Source organism: Molossus molossus, unplaced genomic scaffold, assembly GCF_014108415.1.
Source record: "Molossus molossus isolate mMolMol1 unplaced genomic scaffold, mMolMol1.p scaffold_m16_p_18, whole genome shotgun sequence".
Lineage (NCBI taxonomy): Eukaryota > Metazoa > Chordata > Mammalia > Chiroptera > Molossidae > Molossus > Molossus molossus.
The window spans coordinates 62,290,205-62,306,477 of record NW_023425353.1 but is presented as its reverse complement, the minus strand read 5'-3'; the positions used below and the strand labels follow the sequence as shown (position 1 = coordinate 62,306,477).

General features: G+C 61.8%; 1 protein-coding gene across 4 annotated transcripts in view; it reads right to left on the bottom strand.

Annotated features, from left to right (window-relative positions):
* Nucleotides 1-47: 47 nt before the first annotated feature.
* The window catches only part of NBEAL2 (neurobeachin like 2), a 28,645-nt gene continuing 12,419 nt past the window's right edge, over nucleotides 48-16,273 (bottom strand). For 3 of the 4 annotated variants that reach the window (XM_036267404.1, XM_036267403.1, XM_036267405.1), the window contains 44 exons: nucleotides 15,798-15,881; nucleotides 15,297-15,395; nucleotides 14,250-14,851; nucleotides 14,035-14,167; nucleotides 13,832-13,948; nucleotides 13,303-13,627; nucleotides 12,785-12,867; nucleotides 12,588-12,680; nucleotides 12,194-12,368; nucleotides 11,931-12,064; nucleotides 11,440-11,599; nucleotides 11,130-11,232; nucleotides 10,829-10,982; nucleotides 10,575-10,733; nucleotides 10,241-10,400; nucleotides 9,981-10,066; nucleotides 9,331-9,846; nucleotides 8,360-8,538; nucleotides 8,118-8,277; nucleotides 7,751-7,888; nucleotides 7,298-7,657; nucleotides 7,063-7,212; nucleotides 6,814-6,971; nucleotides 6,425-6,549; nucleotides 6,204-6,339; nucleotides 5,595-5,755; nucleotides 5,172-5,488; nucleotides 4,973-5,068; nucleotides 4,549-4,673; nucleotides 4,323-4,463; nucleotides 4,028-4,158; nucleotides 3,842-3,951; nucleotides 3,637-3,754; nucleotides 3,438-3,535; nucleotides 3,252-3,368; nucleotides 2,540-2,620; nucleotides 2,357-2,454; nucleotides 2,044-2,216; nucleotides 1,840-1,934; nucleotides 1,481-1,597; nucleotides 1,224-1,382; nucleotides 999-1,147; nucleotides 552-687; nucleotides 359-468 (listed from right to left, as the gene is read on the bottom strand). In XM_036267404.1, coding sequence (XP_036123297.1) covers nucleotides 367-468; nucleotides 552-687; nucleotides 999-1,147; nucleotides 1,224-1,382; nucleotides 1,481-1,597; nucleotides 1,840-1,934; nucleotides 2,044-2,216; nucleotides 2,357-2,454; nucleotides 2,540-2,620; nucleotides 3,252-3,368; nucleotides 3,438-3,535; nucleotides 3,637-3,754; nucleotides 3,842-3,951; nucleotides 4,028-4,158; nucleotides 4,323-4,463; nucleotides 4,549-4,673; nucleotides 4,973-5,068; nucleotides 5,172-5,488; nucleotides 5,595-5,755; nucleotides 6,204-6,339; nucleotides 6,425-6,549; nucleotides 6,814-6,971; nucleotides 7,063-7,212; nucleotides 7,298-7,657; nucleotides 7,751-7,888; nucleotides 8,118-8,277; nucleotides 8,360-8,538; nucleotides 9,331-9,846; nucleotides 9,981-10,066; nucleotides 10,241-10,400; nucleotides 10,575-10,733; nucleotides 10,829-10,982; nucleotides 11,130-11,232; nucleotides 11,440-11,599; nucleotides 11,931-12,064; nucleotides 12,194-12,368; nucleotides 12,588-12,680; nucleotides 12,785-12,867; nucleotides 13,303-13,627; nucleotides 13,832-13,948; nucleotides 14,035-14,167; nucleotides 14,250-14,851; nucleotides 15,297-15,395; nucleotides 15,798-15,881 — 7,113 coding nt within the window. In that variant the 3' untranslated portion in view covers nucleotides 359-366. Of the gene's footprint in view, nucleotides 469-551; nucleotides 688-998; nucleotides 1,148-1,223; nucleotides 1,383-1,480; nucleotides 1,598-1,839; nucleotides 1,935-2,043; nucleotides 2,217-2,356; nucleotides 2,455-2,539; nucleotides 2,621-3,251; nucleotides 3,369-3,437; nucleotides 3,536-3,636; nucleotides 3,755-3,841; nucleotides 3,952-4,027; nucleotides 4,159-4,322; nucleotides 4,464-4,548; nucleotides 4,674-4,972; nucleotides 5,069-5,171; nucleotides 5,489-5,594; nucleotides 5,756-6,203; nucleotides 6,340-6,424; nucleotides 6,550-6,813; nucleotides 6,972-7,062; nucleotides 7,213-7,297; nucleotides 7,658-7,750; nucleotides 7,889-8,117; nucleotides 8,278-8,359; nucleotides 8,539-9,330; nucleotides 9,847-9,980; nucleotides 10,067-10,240; nucleotides 10,401-10,574; nucleotides 10,734-10,828; nucleotides 10,983-11,129; nucleotides 11,233-11,439; nucleotides 11,600-11,930; nucleotides 12,065-12,193; nucleotides 12,369-12,587; nucleotides 12,681-12,784; nucleotides 12,868-13,302; nucleotides 13,628-13,831; nucleotides 13,949-14,034; nucleotides 14,168-14,249; nucleotides 14,852-15,296; nucleotides 15,396-15,797; nucleotides 15,882-16,273 lie in introns of all 4 variants that reach the window. The other variant, XM_036267402.1, reaches the window with a different exon arrangement.

Here is a 16,273-nt window from a genome sequence, read left to right as displayed (position 1 = left end):
CGCAGCACGCGCATACTCAGAGGCGGGCAGCTACAAAACTAGGCCAGGTTTATTGCGGAGAAAGGGAGAGCGGGGCCGCCTTCGGGATTAAGGCCACAGCCCAGTCCCTGTGCTCTGCTGGAACAGGGTGCTTGGGGGACTGTGCAAAAAGTGCCGTGCGGCCGCGAGGGCCAGTGCTGAGACTCTGCAGCGCCCCTCTGCCGGCGAGGGGCGGGACTCCCTAGAGTGACACCGCCCACCGATCCCTGAGCTGGGTAGGGTGGGGCACCGCCCACCCCAGTGCGGGGCGACAGCTTTGTGGACTCCTGGGTGGGGCCTCCAGGGTGGGGCCCCCGGCTGGCAGCTGCACGGAGGCGTGGCAGGTTGTCAGCGCGTGTCTTCAGGTTTGTACTCTGTCTCCCCAGAGGACACTTGCAAGATGCGCCGTGAGGATCCCCACAGCTTCCGAGCCAACTGGCTGCCTCGCACCTGGTGGGAGGAGGAGCAGAGTGGGGTCAGCCAGGACCACCACTCCCCGCCCTATTCGAGGCCCACCCTGCCCTTATCTTCACCTTAGTGGGCTGTCCCGCGCCCACCACGATAAGCTTGCCGTCCTCCAGACCCACAAGTACGTGGCTACGCTCCTTGGTCACAGACATGCAGCGGATGGGCACCATCATGGGCAGTGGAGGCGCAGCCGGGAGCAGTCTGGAGGGAGGGAGGAGATAGATGAACTCGCAGCTGCAAGGCGGCTTGGTATCCAGCAGACTCTTCGTTCTGCTATATATCCTGTCTGCCCTCCTTGGAAGGATGGCTCAATTGCAACTCTGATACATGAAGAGATCTCCCACAAATGTGTGGCTAAGAGAGGCCAAGGGCAAGAGCTACCCATTGTGGGATGAGGAGTCAGGGACAGGGCCTGCAGGATGTGTCCAGAGTGCAAAGAGGGTCTCTCTTAGGACCCTCTACCAATGACCACCACCCTGAGGGACCATGAACCCATGAATAGTGGGGCTTACTTGTTCAAGTGGAGGATGTGCAGGGCACACTGGGCTGTGCCCAGCAGAACAAAGTCCTCCGTCACTGCCAGGGCTGTGGGCTGCTCTACCAAGGGCAGTGAAGCCCGCAACCTCCCATTCACTGAGTACAGGTGCAAGGAGTAGGTGACCTGGAAGAAGCGGGAGGTGTCAGCAAGGACAGAATCCCAACCACTCTTGTCTAGACTGGGTGCCCCTTTTCCATACCTGAGCCCCCAGACGCTCCCATGCTGAACTCTGTACCACAATCTGGCCCTCAGACCCCAGCGCCAGGTGGGACACAGGTCCAGGCAACATGGCCCCTGGGGGCCGTAGTGCTGCTACAAATTGGCCACGACGTACAGTGTGGATGATCACAGTTCCAACCTGGAGGAAAGTAGCTTAGGGTGCTAGGCAGGGGTCTCTGGGTTCCAGGGGCAGTGCCCAGCAAACTCAGCCTCCCCCTGGCACAGGCATACACACACCTCAGATCCAGATACAGCCATGTCAAGTTCAGTGTTGATGGCCACACAGCTCACTGCAGCCTCGTGCCCATATAGGACCTGCATAGGCTTTGATGCCAGTCCCACCGAGAGGCCACCCTGTGGGAAGCCAGGGTTGTCTCAGGACTGGGGCATCCCATTATCCTGGCCCCTGAATGAGAAGGCTAAGGCGCAGGAGTGTGAGGGCTCTGTGCAAAGCCAGACAGCTGGGGGGTTGTGGAGCCCAACTTGCTCACAGTAGTGGAGGGAAGGGAAAGAGACGAGCAGGTCTGGAAGCCTGAGGGACAGGTGGGCTGCAGGTCAGGACTATGGGGCTCCCCCAAGCTGCCCCCCTGGCACACCTGTTGCAGGAGCCGCCACACCATGCACGTGGTGTCCCGGGAGCCTGAGATGAGGTAGATGCCACAGGTGTCCAGTGCAAGGCAGGTCACTATATCTGCGTGGGGAGGGGCGGTCCAAGTAGAACAGAGTTGTCACACCTTTCCTGGCCAGCCTCAGAACACTACCTCGACCTGCACCACCCCCGGGTTCAAGGCTGCTCATACCAAGGTGGCGGCTGATCTGGTTCAACAGCTTGCCCTTGGGTAGTGCAGTCACTCGAAGGCTGCCATCCCAATGGCCACCACTGAAGAGCAGTTTTCCATCAGGGGCCACCGCCAGGGCTTGCCCACTCACACCACTGTCTGATACCCATGGGCCACTCAGCAGTCGCTGCATCCTGACCCAACGAGAAGGATGACACGTGAGGCCAGGCCATATGGGATACCGAGGCCCTCAGAGACCTTGGCCAGACCCAATAGCTGGACAGCATTCTGATTAGGTGGGGAGACACCACCCCTGCCCATAGCCCTCTCTTACTTGGTGGAGTCTTTGATGAATCTGAAGTAATTTCTTATGTTACGATCATAGGGCAACCAGCTGTGGGTGCCCAGCAGCCCATTGGCACTCACAGTCACCTGTGAGCAAGAGGGGGCGGAGGTAGGTTTGGAGCCGAGGCAGCGAGGGGGTGGAGCTGGGTGGAATTCTGACCAGTGCACTTACCAGCAGGTCTGGGGTCATGGAGGAGTGGAGCTGCAGGTGGGGAACCAGGGCCAGCACCAGGGGCACGCCATCGCTGATGTGCTGTCGGGCAGAGTGCAGGGCTGGCTGTGTCTGCGTGGCCAGCCCGCGCCCCCACTACACTACCTGCTCCCTGGGGCACCACCCCTTCCTTTGCCCTCAGCCCCCAGGGGGTCAGAGGCTAGGTGTTCCAGAGGCTGAGGTCCCTCTGAGAAACATGCATGAGACCAGTGGGCCTTCGGGAGGGCAGCTCAGAAAGCGGATGAAGAGCTGGGATGGACATAGAAGACCCTTCCAGAATCTCAGGCTTGGTCTCAACCTTGGTCCACCCACCCCATTACTCCATGTCCCCCCAATCTGCTGGCGGGAGAGGTCAGCCTAAAAAAGTCAGGCCTGGGGACATTCTGAAAGGTAGACAGGAAGGGGAGGGAGTGTCCAAGGCCAGATGCCCTCCCTTCCGGTCTCTGTAAGACTTGCAGAGATGGCTAAGTGAGTCAACGCCTTGCCCTGGCCCCCGTGAGGAGAGCACCCCAGCTGGACTCCCACAGTCCTCTCATGTCCATTTACTTATTTTCCACGTTGTCTTAATATCAATGATCTTGATTTAGGTTTTCTAGCTTCCCCAAAAGGCTGGTAAGGACAACAGGGTTAAACTCGTTTCGGAGTAGGAAGTTGAGGCCCTGCCTCCTCTCACCTCCGCGAAGAAAGCCTTGAGCTGGTCCAGGTGCTGGAAGATGCTAGGTGAGTTAGTGTCCAGACGTGCGAGGCGCTGGGCTGCTTCCTCAGCTGAGAGCCGAGCTGGATGTGGCTCCTGGGGGTGAGAGGCCAGTTAGCACCATGTCGTGGGCATCCCTGACCGCTGTCCTCCAAGCTGGCTTACCTTTAGCAGCTGACAGGGAGTCTGCCCAAAGTTACTGATAATGCCCTCCAGAGCCTTCCGTTCCCGCTCATCTGCCACGTGGTCCAGGTCCACAGCCCCTGGGCAGGCAGGCAGAGCAGTGAGAACTCCCTCGGTGCCCTCTGCATTCACCCTTCCTTATCTGTGCCCAGCCTCCAGTTAAGCCCGGGACACTACCCACCCTCATAGGTGCAGTAATAGAAGACATTGAGGGCCTCCTCTGCAGCTGGCCCCCGCTGCTTGTAGCCAAAGATGAGGTCAATCCACTTGTGCAGGTGGGCGGACACATACTCCGACTCCTGGGGGTGGGGAGGGGCAGTCAGTTTAGGGACAGACAGCTGACCACTAACCCGACCTTCATGTCCTGTAGGTGCTCATGTCCTCACCAGAGCCTGGCGGTGCTGCTGGATGAAGTCCTCAGGGGAGCTGGCCCACGGGGGCAGCACCACGTCGCCCACCTTCTCATTGGTCAGCTGGAGGCAGCCCAGGTCGAAGCCTGGAGCAGAGGACTGGGTCAGCGGTCTCCACCTGCTCCCTGGCCGCCCTAGCCCGTGCTCCACACCAGCGCCTACCGTTCTGGTTCTCCAGGAAGTCGGGAAAATAGAAGAACTCGGGGATGAGCTCCTTCACGTCGGCCAGGCTGTCCAGGCGGGCCTGCCAGGCTGCCGCCACCGAGTGGAACTGCCGGTCAGAGCAGTCAAAGCTGGGGGAGGGGCACGAGCCAAAGTGAGGTGGGGAGAATGGGGACAGGGAGGGAGGAGGACAGAGAGGCAGAGGCCCCAGGATGTTTGGAGGACCTGCCTCTTCCCCTCAGATGCTGGCCTCCCCCTACCAGCTGCCATCTGCCCACCACACCCTGGGCCGCACCGGCCACTCTGCAGCTGGACATGCAGGGAGGTGAAGGGTTCCATGCGGATGAGGTAGTGCATCACGCCCGCTGCGTTGGAATAGTGGGTGCCATAGTGGAACTTGTCAATGGTGCCGGCTGGGTCCTCGAAGCTCTCGTACCTGGAGTCACAGTTAAGCGGGCGTCAGCAGAAGCCCTCCCATGGCCCATCCCAACCTCCGAGCCCAGTCTTGCCCACATGCTCACTTCTCCCTCACGAGCTGGGCATGCTTGGGGTTCACCACACCGATGGGCTTGGACAGGTCCCGGAAGACAGCTGGGTTGCTGAGGTCCAGGGTTGGGGACACGTAGTCCTGTAGGACCCAGGGGAACTGGCCGCCCACCCGGGCAGGAGCTGCATGAGGGTCTGATGGCCTACCTGCCCGCTCTGCCCGCACCCTCAGGAAGATGGGCCCAGACAGACTGTCTGGGACAGGGTTCCCTTCAGGAAAACAGGCCAGGAGGGGACGAGAGGGCCTGGGTGTGTGGGGGCTGACAGGGAACAGAGGCCAGGACTTAGGCAGCACTGACCTAGGACAGAGCTCAGGGCTTGGCCTCCCTCAGTGCCTACACTTGGGTGAACCAGGGCTGGCAGACCAGAGGGGGGTGGAGGTATGGCGCAGGCTCTCACCACAGGGTACTGAGACAAGTCATTGTAGGTCCGCCCCGCAATGGTGTTGAGTTGCATCAGGTACTCGAAGTTGGATATCTCACGCTGTACCCATTTCTGGGAGGCAGGGGCAGGCAAGAGGTGAGCCAGCTGGGATGTCAGCACTCCTCCCGACCACAGGGCCCTGACCTCACCCACCCTCACAGCCCAGGGCTCTCACCTGCGTAAGGCCTGAGGCTCGCAGCATCTCCTGGGGGGAGCGGCTGCTTAGGTAGCCTTGGGTGGGGGGCCGCAGGCGCAGGAGCCACTTGTATACCTGGTTCCGTATCTGGGTGTGGGGTGGGATGGGGCAGGGCTGAGGCCTGGGGGCCTGGCAAGGAGACGAGGCTGCAGTCCCACCCACCTTGCATGGGAAGTTGAGGAAGTAGTTGGCTTGATCAATAAAGAAGAGCTCAAGTGCCGAGCGGCGCAGGTTGAAACGCCGCAGGTGCACCTCGCGCAGCTGGGCCAGTGGGCGCCGGAAGTCATGGCCAACGCCTGCAGGGAATGGAGAACAGGTGTGGGAATCACTCAGCCTGGCCCCACCAGACCACAGCCACCCCCTCCCACCCCTGCCACCCCTCCAGCCAGCTTCAGGACGCACCCTCCTCAGTTTCCACACGCTCAGCACTGCAATCGTAGAAGTATATGTGCTGTGTGGTGACCTCCAGCAGCCCTGGGACCACAGCCACCACTGTGACCAGCTGGCATTCAGCTGACAGCACCAACTTCTCATGCTGCTCGTTCAGCTCTGCGGCCTCCATCCTGGGGGTCAGCACCCACTTCAGGCTCTAGGCTTTGGGACCCTTTCCCAACAGCCCAAGGAACATACCCTCCAAGTGCCATCGAGTCAGAGGGGCGGGAGGAGTTGCTCAGAGTCCAGATTGGCCCAGTTCCTGCCCTTGGGTCTCTGCATGTCTTGCCAGGATGCCAACTCATATTCCCAGCTTCCCCTCACTCGGCCCCTGCCCACTCCCAGGGGCACCCATCCTAGTCTGGTTTGTTTCTCAGTCCCGCTCTGGGGTGCCTAGCTGTGAAAGAGCAACTATCTATTCCGTGAGACATCTCTCTCCAACCCCCCACCTGATTTGGGACAGTCCTTCAGGGTGCCTGCAGCAGAAGAGGGAGTGAACTCAGGGGTCAATCCCCGGCAGGCTGCACACAGAGCAGGCCCCTGGCCCACCGCCAGTCAGCGCTCTCCCAGCCCACTCACGCAGTCTCCAGTGACGCCAGCTCGTCCTCGCCCAGCTGGTCTTCCTGCAGCTCTTCGGGTAAGGTGCTGACTTTGGCCTCCTTGGTTACTGCTAGAGGCAGCGAGGCCTCCTCGGTGGGGGTTAGGGGGGCCTCACCTGCAATGGGCCCAAGGGTGCTCAGCCAGAAATAGGCAGGACAGCATATGAGGTTGGGTGGACCCAACTCAGCACACCCTCTAACCTAGGTTGTCACGTTGGGCACTGGCTTCCAGGTGAGAGTTGAAGTGATGGTTGGGCACCAGCTTCAGGCGCATTCGCGAGTAAGTCTCGGCACTGGACATCTTCCACCGGGGTGTGGGTGGGTCTCTGCAGATGTGTCCCAAGTGATTCCTCCCAGGCCTCATCCCAAAGGCAGTCTGGCTCTCCTGGTTGTCCCCGCCCTCCCTCCCAAGCCCCGCCCTCCCTCCCAAGCCCCGCCCTCCCTCCCAAGCCCCGCCCTCCCTCCCAAGCCCCGCCCTCCCTCCCAAGCCCCGCCCTCCCTCCCAAGCCCCGCCCTCCATCGCCCCGCCCCTGCCTCCCAAGCCCCGCCCCTGCCTCCCAAGCCCCGCCCCTGCCTTGAGCCCCACCCACCTCAGGGCCCAGGCCCCGCGGGGGCTGGAGAGCTGACGCCACAGCGCCCCCCAGTGCAGCAGGACAGTGGAGTGCTGTGCGGCCAGCTGCTTCAGTGTTGCGGCATAGCGCAGCCCCTCCAGACGCACCCTCCGCTGCACAGGGTCCAGCACCAGCTCCTGGGGGAGGGGAGAGCAACAGAGGAGTCTCACTGGCTGCTTCCGGGCACAGGTGCAGAGCAGCTCCCAGGCCTCCACCCCAGGCACATACCTGGAAAACCCGACGACTGTGTGCCCGCTCTCGCTGGCGCCGCTGCCCACTGCTCATGAGGGTGTCGTAGCAGGAGTTCCAGAAGCCCGACATGAGGTCGTGGCTCTTGGCATAGGTGTCCATTTCAAACTGGGACATGATGGGCTGCACCTGGAGGATTGGGCCGGCAAAGGAGACCGTGTTGGTATGGGCTCCCAGCCCCCACTTCTCTTCCCGGGCCTCCACCTCTAGGCACCTGCTTGTCGATGAAGTGACGCCATTCGGGTGTGGCACAAAAGGCCTGGAAGTCCTCGAAGAAGGTGGGGCTGCCGTTGGTGGGCGGCAGGGAAGGCAGCCCCCACTGCAGCCCCAGGGGCCCGTAGGCACGGTCCAGCAGCGTCCGCACCAGCGGCACCAGCCACGAGCAGCGCTCCACAGACGCGGCAGCTGTAGTCGGGGGCTCCGAGGGTTCGGGGGCCAGCTCATTGGGGGTGGTGTTAAGCGCCCGTGCCAGCGCGGCCTCCAGCTTGGACAGCACGTAGCAGGCCTCCTCCCGGCGCATGGGCATCGCAGTCTGCAGCAGCGCGTGCAGCTTCACATAGGCCTGGGCGTGCAGCTGCGGGCAAAAGGGAAGTGTGGGCGGCACCGGGCCACTCCCAGAGCTCCCAGGCCTGCCACACCCCTCCCCCCACACCCACCATGTGCTCACCTGTGGGTCCTCCAACAGGATGTAGCCAAGCACAAGGTGCAGGCCAATCTGTGCCATCTCTCGGAGATCCGCTGTGCCATTGGCCAGGTGTGACCAGGCTCCCAGGCGATCCAGCAGGCTGCACACACCTTCAAAGAGCTGCCACACAACATATTCCCAGCAGCCATCACCAGATGAGGCCAGGAGCCCATGCGGAAGGAGCAAGGTAAGGTTTGGGCAGGGTTTGTACATACAGACAAGTCCATGCTCACAGACACCCCTGCCGACCCACCCAGGACTGGACACGTGCTCATCCTCCCAGACCAGAGACCGGCACACTCGGGACCACGGGTGCCCACACGGCTCACACCCCTCTGAGCTGGCACACCTTCTCACTCCACAGCGCCTGGTTGCCATGGCCCTCGGTGCACAGGAAGTCCTGCAGCAGGCGCAGCAGCCAGAGCACCTGCTGGGTGAAGCTGGCCAGGACCCCAGCGGGGGCCTCTTTGATGTCGGTCAGCGCTGACTCCAGCATCATCTCCAGGAGGCTGGGAATGGGCGAGAGACTCAGGTATCTCCCTCACCCTCGGGCTTCCCGGAGGCCCCCACTCTCCCAGGAAACCTCCTCACCTGCGCTTGATGTAGTCTGGTGGGCGCACTAGCGTGGCTGAGGCCCCCAGCTGGGTGAGCACTGAGAAGACCTGGCCACGCTCCCGCCAAGCAGCCTCGTCGCTGCCTTCCACGCCCCGCCAGGCCACAAAGAACAGCATGTTGGTGAGCAGGTTGCTGAGCTCCTCCTCAGGGCTTTGCTGTGGGCACAGATGGGTGGTGTGGGGTGTGGGCCGGGGCGCAGGGGATCGGGCTCACCCCGCACTGCTCCTGCTCAGCACCCCTTGTCCACCACTAACTAGTAGGGACAACAGGAGATTCAGTCAACAGATGGCCTGACTCTGAGGCCTGGAAGAATAGTATAGAGGCCTCAGGCACTATCTGGATTCCTAGGAGAATCCTGGGGTGTCAGTGACTCCTAAGACAGGATGAGGGGGTTCACAAAATTAGACCTCAATCCTCACAGGCTTCAAGAACTTCCCTGGAGCCCTGGTCAGTGGTTAGAGCATTGGCCTGCGCACTGAAGGGTCCCAGGTTCGATTCCTGGTCAAGGGCACATACCTGGGTAGCAGGTTTGATCCTGCCCTGGTCGGGACATGTTTGGGAGGCAACCAATCGATGTTTCTCTCTTTCTCCCCCCACTGTCCTCCCTCCCGCCCACTCTGTAAAAATCAATGGAAAAAAATATCTTGGGTAAGGAGTAACAAAATAAATAAATAAAAGAGCTTTTCTTCAAAGAAAAAAAAAGGAACTGGCCTGGAGTTCTGTGGGAGGATAGCAGAGGCCCATCCCCAGACGCAGAAGCGCCAGGCGGGGCCCTCAGAGCTGTCCGCAGGCCCTGTGAAGTCTCGGCCCTGTTCGGGGACCCCACTGGCAGCTGCAGCCCTGATGTCAGATAGGGCTCCATCTGTAGAAGGGCTGCCCTGCCTGCCGTGTGCCCAGAGGTGTCCTCCCTTGGTGCCATGCAGGGGCAGAAGGTGGGCCCGCCTCACCTGAGGGTTGCTGGTATTAGAGGTGTCATCCCCGCTGATGGTGGGCTCTGGGAGGCTACCACCCTCCAGCACATTGGAGAGACTGGAGCTGTGGCGCCCGTGGGCAGCAGGGAAGGGCCGGGGCCCATCCAGTGGGGAAGGCGTGCCAGGCTGGCTGGCTGGAGTAAGAGTCCCGCTGCTGCCACTGCCGCCACCAGCCATGTTGCCCGAGTCCACGCTGGACCTTTCCAGGCCCAGGTCAAAGGGTGCGCAGAACGGGGAGAGAGCTTGGTAAAAGGCATCAGGGTCGGGGCAGGGAGCCTCTGGGGGCAGGAAGACGTCCGAAGATTCAGGTGACTCAGTGGGTGGCCTGGGTAAGGCTGGCTCCGGGGAGGCAGGCAGCTCTGGGGGGAAGGGCATGGGACTGCCAGCCACGGCAGCCTCCAGCACGTACAGCCGGGTCAGAACTTCCTGCCAGCCAGCCTGTTGGGCCAGCAACCGCACTATGTTGGACTGTCTGTAGATGAGGTGGAAGAGCTGTGGGCCGGGCACAGCAAGTGAGGGACTCGTCCAAGGGCTCTGCTCCCAGACCCCTCAGCACTGGCAGACAAAGTGAGTCCTCGGGGTAGGAACCCCCCGCCCCTGCCAAAGCTTTCACCTCCCACACTCACCTGGCGACAGATGTCCAGCCGGACGCTGAGGTCAGCCTGCAGGGACAGCTGCACCACAGCCATCAGATCTGAGAGGTTCAGGGAATCTGGGAGGATGGCCAGAGGGAGCCTGAAGGACTGACCCCGGGAGGGGCTGCACTCCCCTCTGCTGGCTCAGCCCTGGCCCCTGTACCAACACCTTCCCTATTTCCACCTGCCCCATTCCTGGATCCATATGACCCCTCCACCTGGACTGCCTTTCAGCCCCAACCAGGTTGTACCTGCCCCCAGGAACAGCTTGTAGAGGCCCTGGCAGAGCTGGAGGGAAACCGTCCCCTCGGGCAAGCAGGCGATGAGACCCTGGAGGCCACACTCGCGAAGGCGGAGCCGCTGGCGGCTCTGCTCAGGTAACTGCTCATTGTGCTGCAGTCTGCGCAGGATCTGTGTGTGTGGTGGGGGAGCGGTGTCATCACCCAAGTCACCATGAGGTGTGTGGCTCCGGGAAAGGTCTGCAAAGGCAGTTTCCTCTGCCAGCCCAAGGCCTGCTACACCTCCCTGGACCTCAAGCAGGGGCCACAGCAAATGGGACGCCAGGGTTGGGTGGGCTGGGTGTACCTTGCAGACTCGGTCAGACAGCAGAGGCAGTGACCTTGGCCGCACCAGCAGTGACAGAAGCACCTCCAGGTTTCCTGGCTCCAGCAGGAAGGGAGCCAGGGACTCCTGCGCTGGTGAGCCCTGCAGCAGTGCCAGCAGCAGGTCCAGGGCGCCCACCGTCTGGGGGATACAAAGGCTCACACTGGGCTGGGCCTCCCCACATGGTCCACACTCCACCCCTCACCCAAGCCCCCCGTCACCAACCTCCAGCCTACCTGGCCATCATCACCCGAAGCTGCCAGGAAGTTCAGCACGACCTGCATGTCCTCAGTCGGGGAGCTCCGCACCAGGAACTCGCGGGCCAGGCCCAGGAGTGAAGTCTGCACCGTGCGCAGGTCGTCGGCCGCTAGGGGGCGCTCCCGCTGTGGGCTGGACAGGTCCCGGCAGGCACACCCACCCAGGGCCGGGAGAATGCAGGGGCACAGAGGGAAGGAACAGGAAGAGAGCGCAAGTGAGCTGGGGAACTGAACACCCTCACCCCCCACCCCCTGGCTCTCTGCCCCTCACCAGCCTCACCTGTAGTGGGTGCGCAGGGCATCGAGGATGAACTGGACCCCATACTTCTTCCGTAGCTTCTGTCTGTGCTCACGGACTATGCTGGACATGTACTGGATGTGGCCTGAGTGGGCATCAGCAGAAAGCTCAGGCCACCAGGCTGATATGGGCCCTTTCTGATCCTCCTACTAGATACCCCCAAGGAGGGTCATGTTCCCCTCAGATGCCCCATGGCAAATATTCCTCAGATCACCCAGAATGGGTTATAACGTCTTAGAACCTCCACCACCACTGTCTGATGGCGTCCCTTCACCCAAGTCTCCACACCTACCAAGGCGTACAGCGAAGTCGCTGAGGGTCCAGAGGTGAAAGTTGAAGAGCAAATGCTGGTAGAGCAGGTACAGGAGGGGCCCACCGCCCTCAGCTGCCACCTGCTCCATCAGCAGCTGGGCAGACATGAGCACATTCATGTCCATGGCCCAGCTGGGCACCTGGAGCGGAAGAGCTGAGGTGAGATGTCAGGTCCTGCCCACCTCCTGGCGAGCCTCCCCGCACCCACTCTGGCCCGCACCGGCAGATGGCACAAGCTCCCCACCTGCTCAGAACCGCTCAGGGGCCCCCTCCTGTCTCTGTTGTGCAGTCCTGTCACAGCCTGTGTTGGTACTTCCCCCAGACCCTCAGCCAAACTGCCCAGCCTTCCAAGGCCCCACTCAAATGCCACCTCTTCTAGGAGGCTCTCCCTGACTAACAGCATCTAGGTCCCCCACCCAGTCCCCTTGGTCAGACAGGGCAGCCCCTCCCCACCTGCCCCAGCAGGCCCACCTTGCGCAGGAGGGCCCCAATGATGGCAGGCCCCTGGCACTGCACCAGGCTCTCCTGGTTCACAGTGTGGCCCTGCAGCAAGTTCCGCAGCATCAGCAGAAAGGCAGCTACTGCGTTCCTCTCCATCCGCTCCTCTGCCGGCCACCAGGAAGGGGATAGATGTGTGTCAAGGGCCTGCCAGTGGCCACAAAGACCTCAGGCACTCCAGCCCCCCTGTCATGCCAAGATTTCCTCCCCACAACCCAGGCACCAGGTACACTTACCTGAGGACTTGCACAGTGGGAGAAGCAGGCCCTGGGTATTGTGGCTAGAGGTCAGTTCGGGCCCCACAAGGTCATGTGTTTCAGCTGGACCTGCCTCGGCCTCTTGGGGCTGTGCGGCCACTCGCTCCAGTAGGGGCAGAAGGGCACCCATGCCTCCCACACAGTTCACCACATCCTAGGGGTAGGGGTCGGCTATGGGAAGGCAGTTCCCAGCCATTCCCTGACCCACCCCACCCTTGCATGTCCTCCAGTCTGGGAACCTGGGTCCAGGGAAGTTCTGCTCTCTTGAACCCAGGTCTTCTAAAGACCTCCCAGGGCATAGTGCCCCTCCCCAGCCCACCCTGTACACACAAGGCTCACACTTTCTGCACACTGCCCACAAGTATGCACACACCTTCACGTCCCAGGTCTCCACCCTATGGCCCGTCAGGCGGCCATCCAGCCCGTGGCCAGGGGACAGGTCCAGGCAGATGTTGTTCTTACAGGCCTGGGGACAGGGGGTGAGCAGGCAAGGTCAGCTGGAGGAGGGAGTGGCAGACAGTGTGGGAACCAGGGGGAGGTAACAGGGTTGAGCCAACTGCCCCACAGTACCTGAGGAGAGTAATGGAGGAGCAGCTTGGTGCCAAGCTCATGCAGTTCACCCTCGGGCTTGAAGGGCGCTGTCTCATTGGGCCCTGGGGGTTGGCAGGGGCCTTTAGACCTGGCTGAACCTCTGGCCAAACCCCATCCAGAGCCCTGATCATAGGACTTCCAGGAGTGCTTTCTCCCCCAGACCCCAGATTTCTGGCCTGGGCACTTTATTTTATCTTTTTATAAATTTTTTTCTTTACTGATTTTTAGAGAGAGAAAGGGGGAGGGAGAGGTAGAAACATCAATGAGAGAGAATATCGATTGGCCGCCTCCTGCATGCCCATCACTGGGAATCGGGCCCACAACCTGGGCATGTGTCCTGACCGGGAATCAAACCGGTGACCTCTTGGTGCATGGGTCAACACTCAACCACTGAGCCACACCGGTGGGGCTGGCCTGGGCACTTTACAAATCCCAACCAGCCGTCTCTGGGACACTGGGGCAGGGGCTGGGGCCAGGTGGTGGGATGGGCTGCATACCCAGGGTGCACAGGGCCTGCAGGGCTGCTGGCTGCAGGGCTTCATGGAAGATAGCCACGGTCCCCAGCTTGCCCTCCAGGGATGTGGGGCTGCCCCACCGAGTGTCCTGTGTGCCTGCAAGGGTGGAGCTGATGCTGCCCTCCTGCAGGGGGGTCATCAGCCCCGACCCCCAGCCAAGCCCTGCGGTGGCCGGGACTGACTGGGAGCGGATGAGGGAGGGGTGAGTGTGAGCCAGGGTGGTGGGGACCGGTGGCGCAGGCAGCCCCACAGTGGTGGTCGTCGTTGTGCGGTGCCCAGCGGAGCCGATACAGCAGGAGGAGAAAGGCTGTGGGGCCAGGGTTAGGGGAGTGGTCAGGTCACAGCAAAGCCTGAGGTTCCGCCTGTATCCAGTTCCTCAGTGACCCCCATGGCTGCACAGACCCCAGAGACTGAAGTCTGAGGTCTGGGGGAGGGACACTAGGACTCCAGACCCCACCCTGTCCAAGTCCCTCCAGCTACCCAAAGCCTTCCCAAACCCTGCCTGGCGCACCTCACTGAGGGAGGGGCAGCGGAGAGGTGCTGTTTTGATCAGATGGCCATCTTTGTAGACATGCACCAGGTTCTGGCTGAAGAGCCTCCCAGGCAGATGGACGATGGCCACAGCGTGCTAGAAGAGAAGCCACGACATCAGGCTGTGGGTTGGGGCTTGGTAACTCCTCCACCCTGCTGGGCCACATGAGGATGGAGGCTCACCCAGGCAGAGTCAGCAAAGGACTCGTCAGGCAAGCTCATGGTCAAGTACTCCTTCCGGGTGCACACAGCCACCACCAGGGTCCCAGCCGCGGTGAAGAAGGCCTCAAACCCTGAGCCGTTGCTGGTGAAGAAGCTGGGGACAAGCCAAGCCAGTTATGCCTGCTGGTTCTCCCATTCACCCTGGCACTCTGCCCTGGTCCCTAGCAATCACCCACCTGTACAGCTGCTTTCGCTGGAGAGGCCGGGTGGGGGCTGGGGCAGCCGCTGCAGCCGCAGGGTGCAGACAGAGCCAGGCATGGAAGGTGAAGCCAGTTCCTGGCCACCGCTGCACAGGGGGTACCATAATACCCGCCATGCTGGGCGTGAGGTCAAAGTAGTGTAGGGCTCGTGCAGGGCCCTGGCGCCGGGCCATGCCTGATAAAGCGCGAATGACGGCACCCGCGTGGCGGGCATTCTCCGCCTCAGCTCCTCCAGGCCCCGAGTCCAGCCCTGGTGGGGGGCGAAGCAGGCAGCGCAGCTCCAAGGGCCGTAGTGACACACGGCCCAGTGCTTGAAGCAGTGCCAGCAGCTGCTCCTGGCAGCGGGTCCCCAGGGCTACTCCCATGCTGAGCGTCTCCAACAGGCAGCCCACCAGGCCGGCCTGCACGCACGTGGCGCGGCTGGCAGGGCAGCTGTCACAGAGCCTCCACAGACGCTGTGCCAGGAAGAGCCGCAGCTCCGCCGTGGGTAGTGCCGGCAGCCACTGCATCAGCACCAGCACCGGTTGCTCATTGCGGATTGGTGGCGGTGGACATGTGCTGTGATCACCCTCCACAGCCTGTGGGTGGAGAGAGTGTCATAGTTCCCGTGCAACGGTGGAACCGGTAATGTGCCAACAATGGCACTTCCTCTCTGTTTACTTGCCTAAAACATGGGAAAGCAACACGTGCTCCCCCATTCTGCTCACAGGTTGTGTCTGAGGCTCAGTAAAGTCAGGCACATGGACGACCATCAGCACTAACGACAGTCCTTCAGCCCCGTTGACCCCCGCACCTTGGCTTCCAGTCTGGGTTGGCCTAAGCCCCAGCTGAGTGTCCCTAGGATAATCCTGGGACTTGCTAATATGCAGCAGCTTCTGAGCCGCATGCAGCCCGACATCCTCACCCCAGTGACGCTGACACGTGTGGTCACAGCATGTACTGGCCACATCAGCAGTCCCCAAGGTGGGAGCTGACTCAGGCCTGGCTGCCCTTGGGACCCTGATGCAAGCCCTGCGCCCTCACCATGTTGAGCAGCTCTTGCAATAATCGATGGGTGGGGGGACCATGGCTCTGCAGAACCTCCTGCAGGTGAGGGTAGCCGATGCGCTCCTTAAACACCTCCTGTGTGGGGAGGAAGTGAACATGGATGTGGACCCAGGGCAAACTCACACCCCACAGAAACCCCGGAGGAGGCAGTAGCTCTCAGGGCTCCCTCGCCTGGCTCTGCTTCTGGGTGACTGTGCCGGCAGGGGCGGGGGCTATGCAGGGATGCAGGGGTATGGGTCCACCTCAGAAGGCTGCAGGTGGTGGCCAGCCAACAGGTGTCCTTCCCCCATCTAGCCCTGACCCAGGACCTCCAGCTCCAGGACTTACTGGTGACCATGCCTGCCCGTTCCAGGGGCCTGAGCTGCCCCTCTCCAGTTCACCTGCTCTAACAGCCACCAACCAGGCCAGTTCTGGGACCATATGGTCCATCTAACTCCCACTCCACACCCCACTACTGGCAGACGGCAGTGCCCTCACCTTGGCCGAGGGGGAGCCGCTCATGATGCAGGTCAGCACTTTGACTACGTGGACTGCAATGGCATCTGTGTCCTGGTCCAGCACCTTGGGGTGGGAGGGGCAGTCAGAGAGGCAGGAACCAGGGCATCACAAGCTGGCAGCACCCTGCAGTATAAGGGGGTGTAGGGCCAGGAGGAGCTGCCCCGAGGCAGGTGGCTGAGCAGGCTGGGGGCCCTGGGAGCGTGGTAACCCTGTCTGGGCACCAGGCCCTCTAGTCCTTGCCTGAACGGCTGTGCCCTTCATCCTGACCCGAGGGCCCTCTCTGAGCAGCTTGGCAAGACCCACCCTGACAAAGGCCAGGGAAGGAACCGAGGCTGGGAAGGGCCTCACTGGGACAGATCGACAGTGGACCCTCTCACCAGACCCCTCACCATGCCTCTGTCTGGGGGGCTTATGGCCCTCAGCCCACCCATCCCCACCCGAGCTAGACACACGTG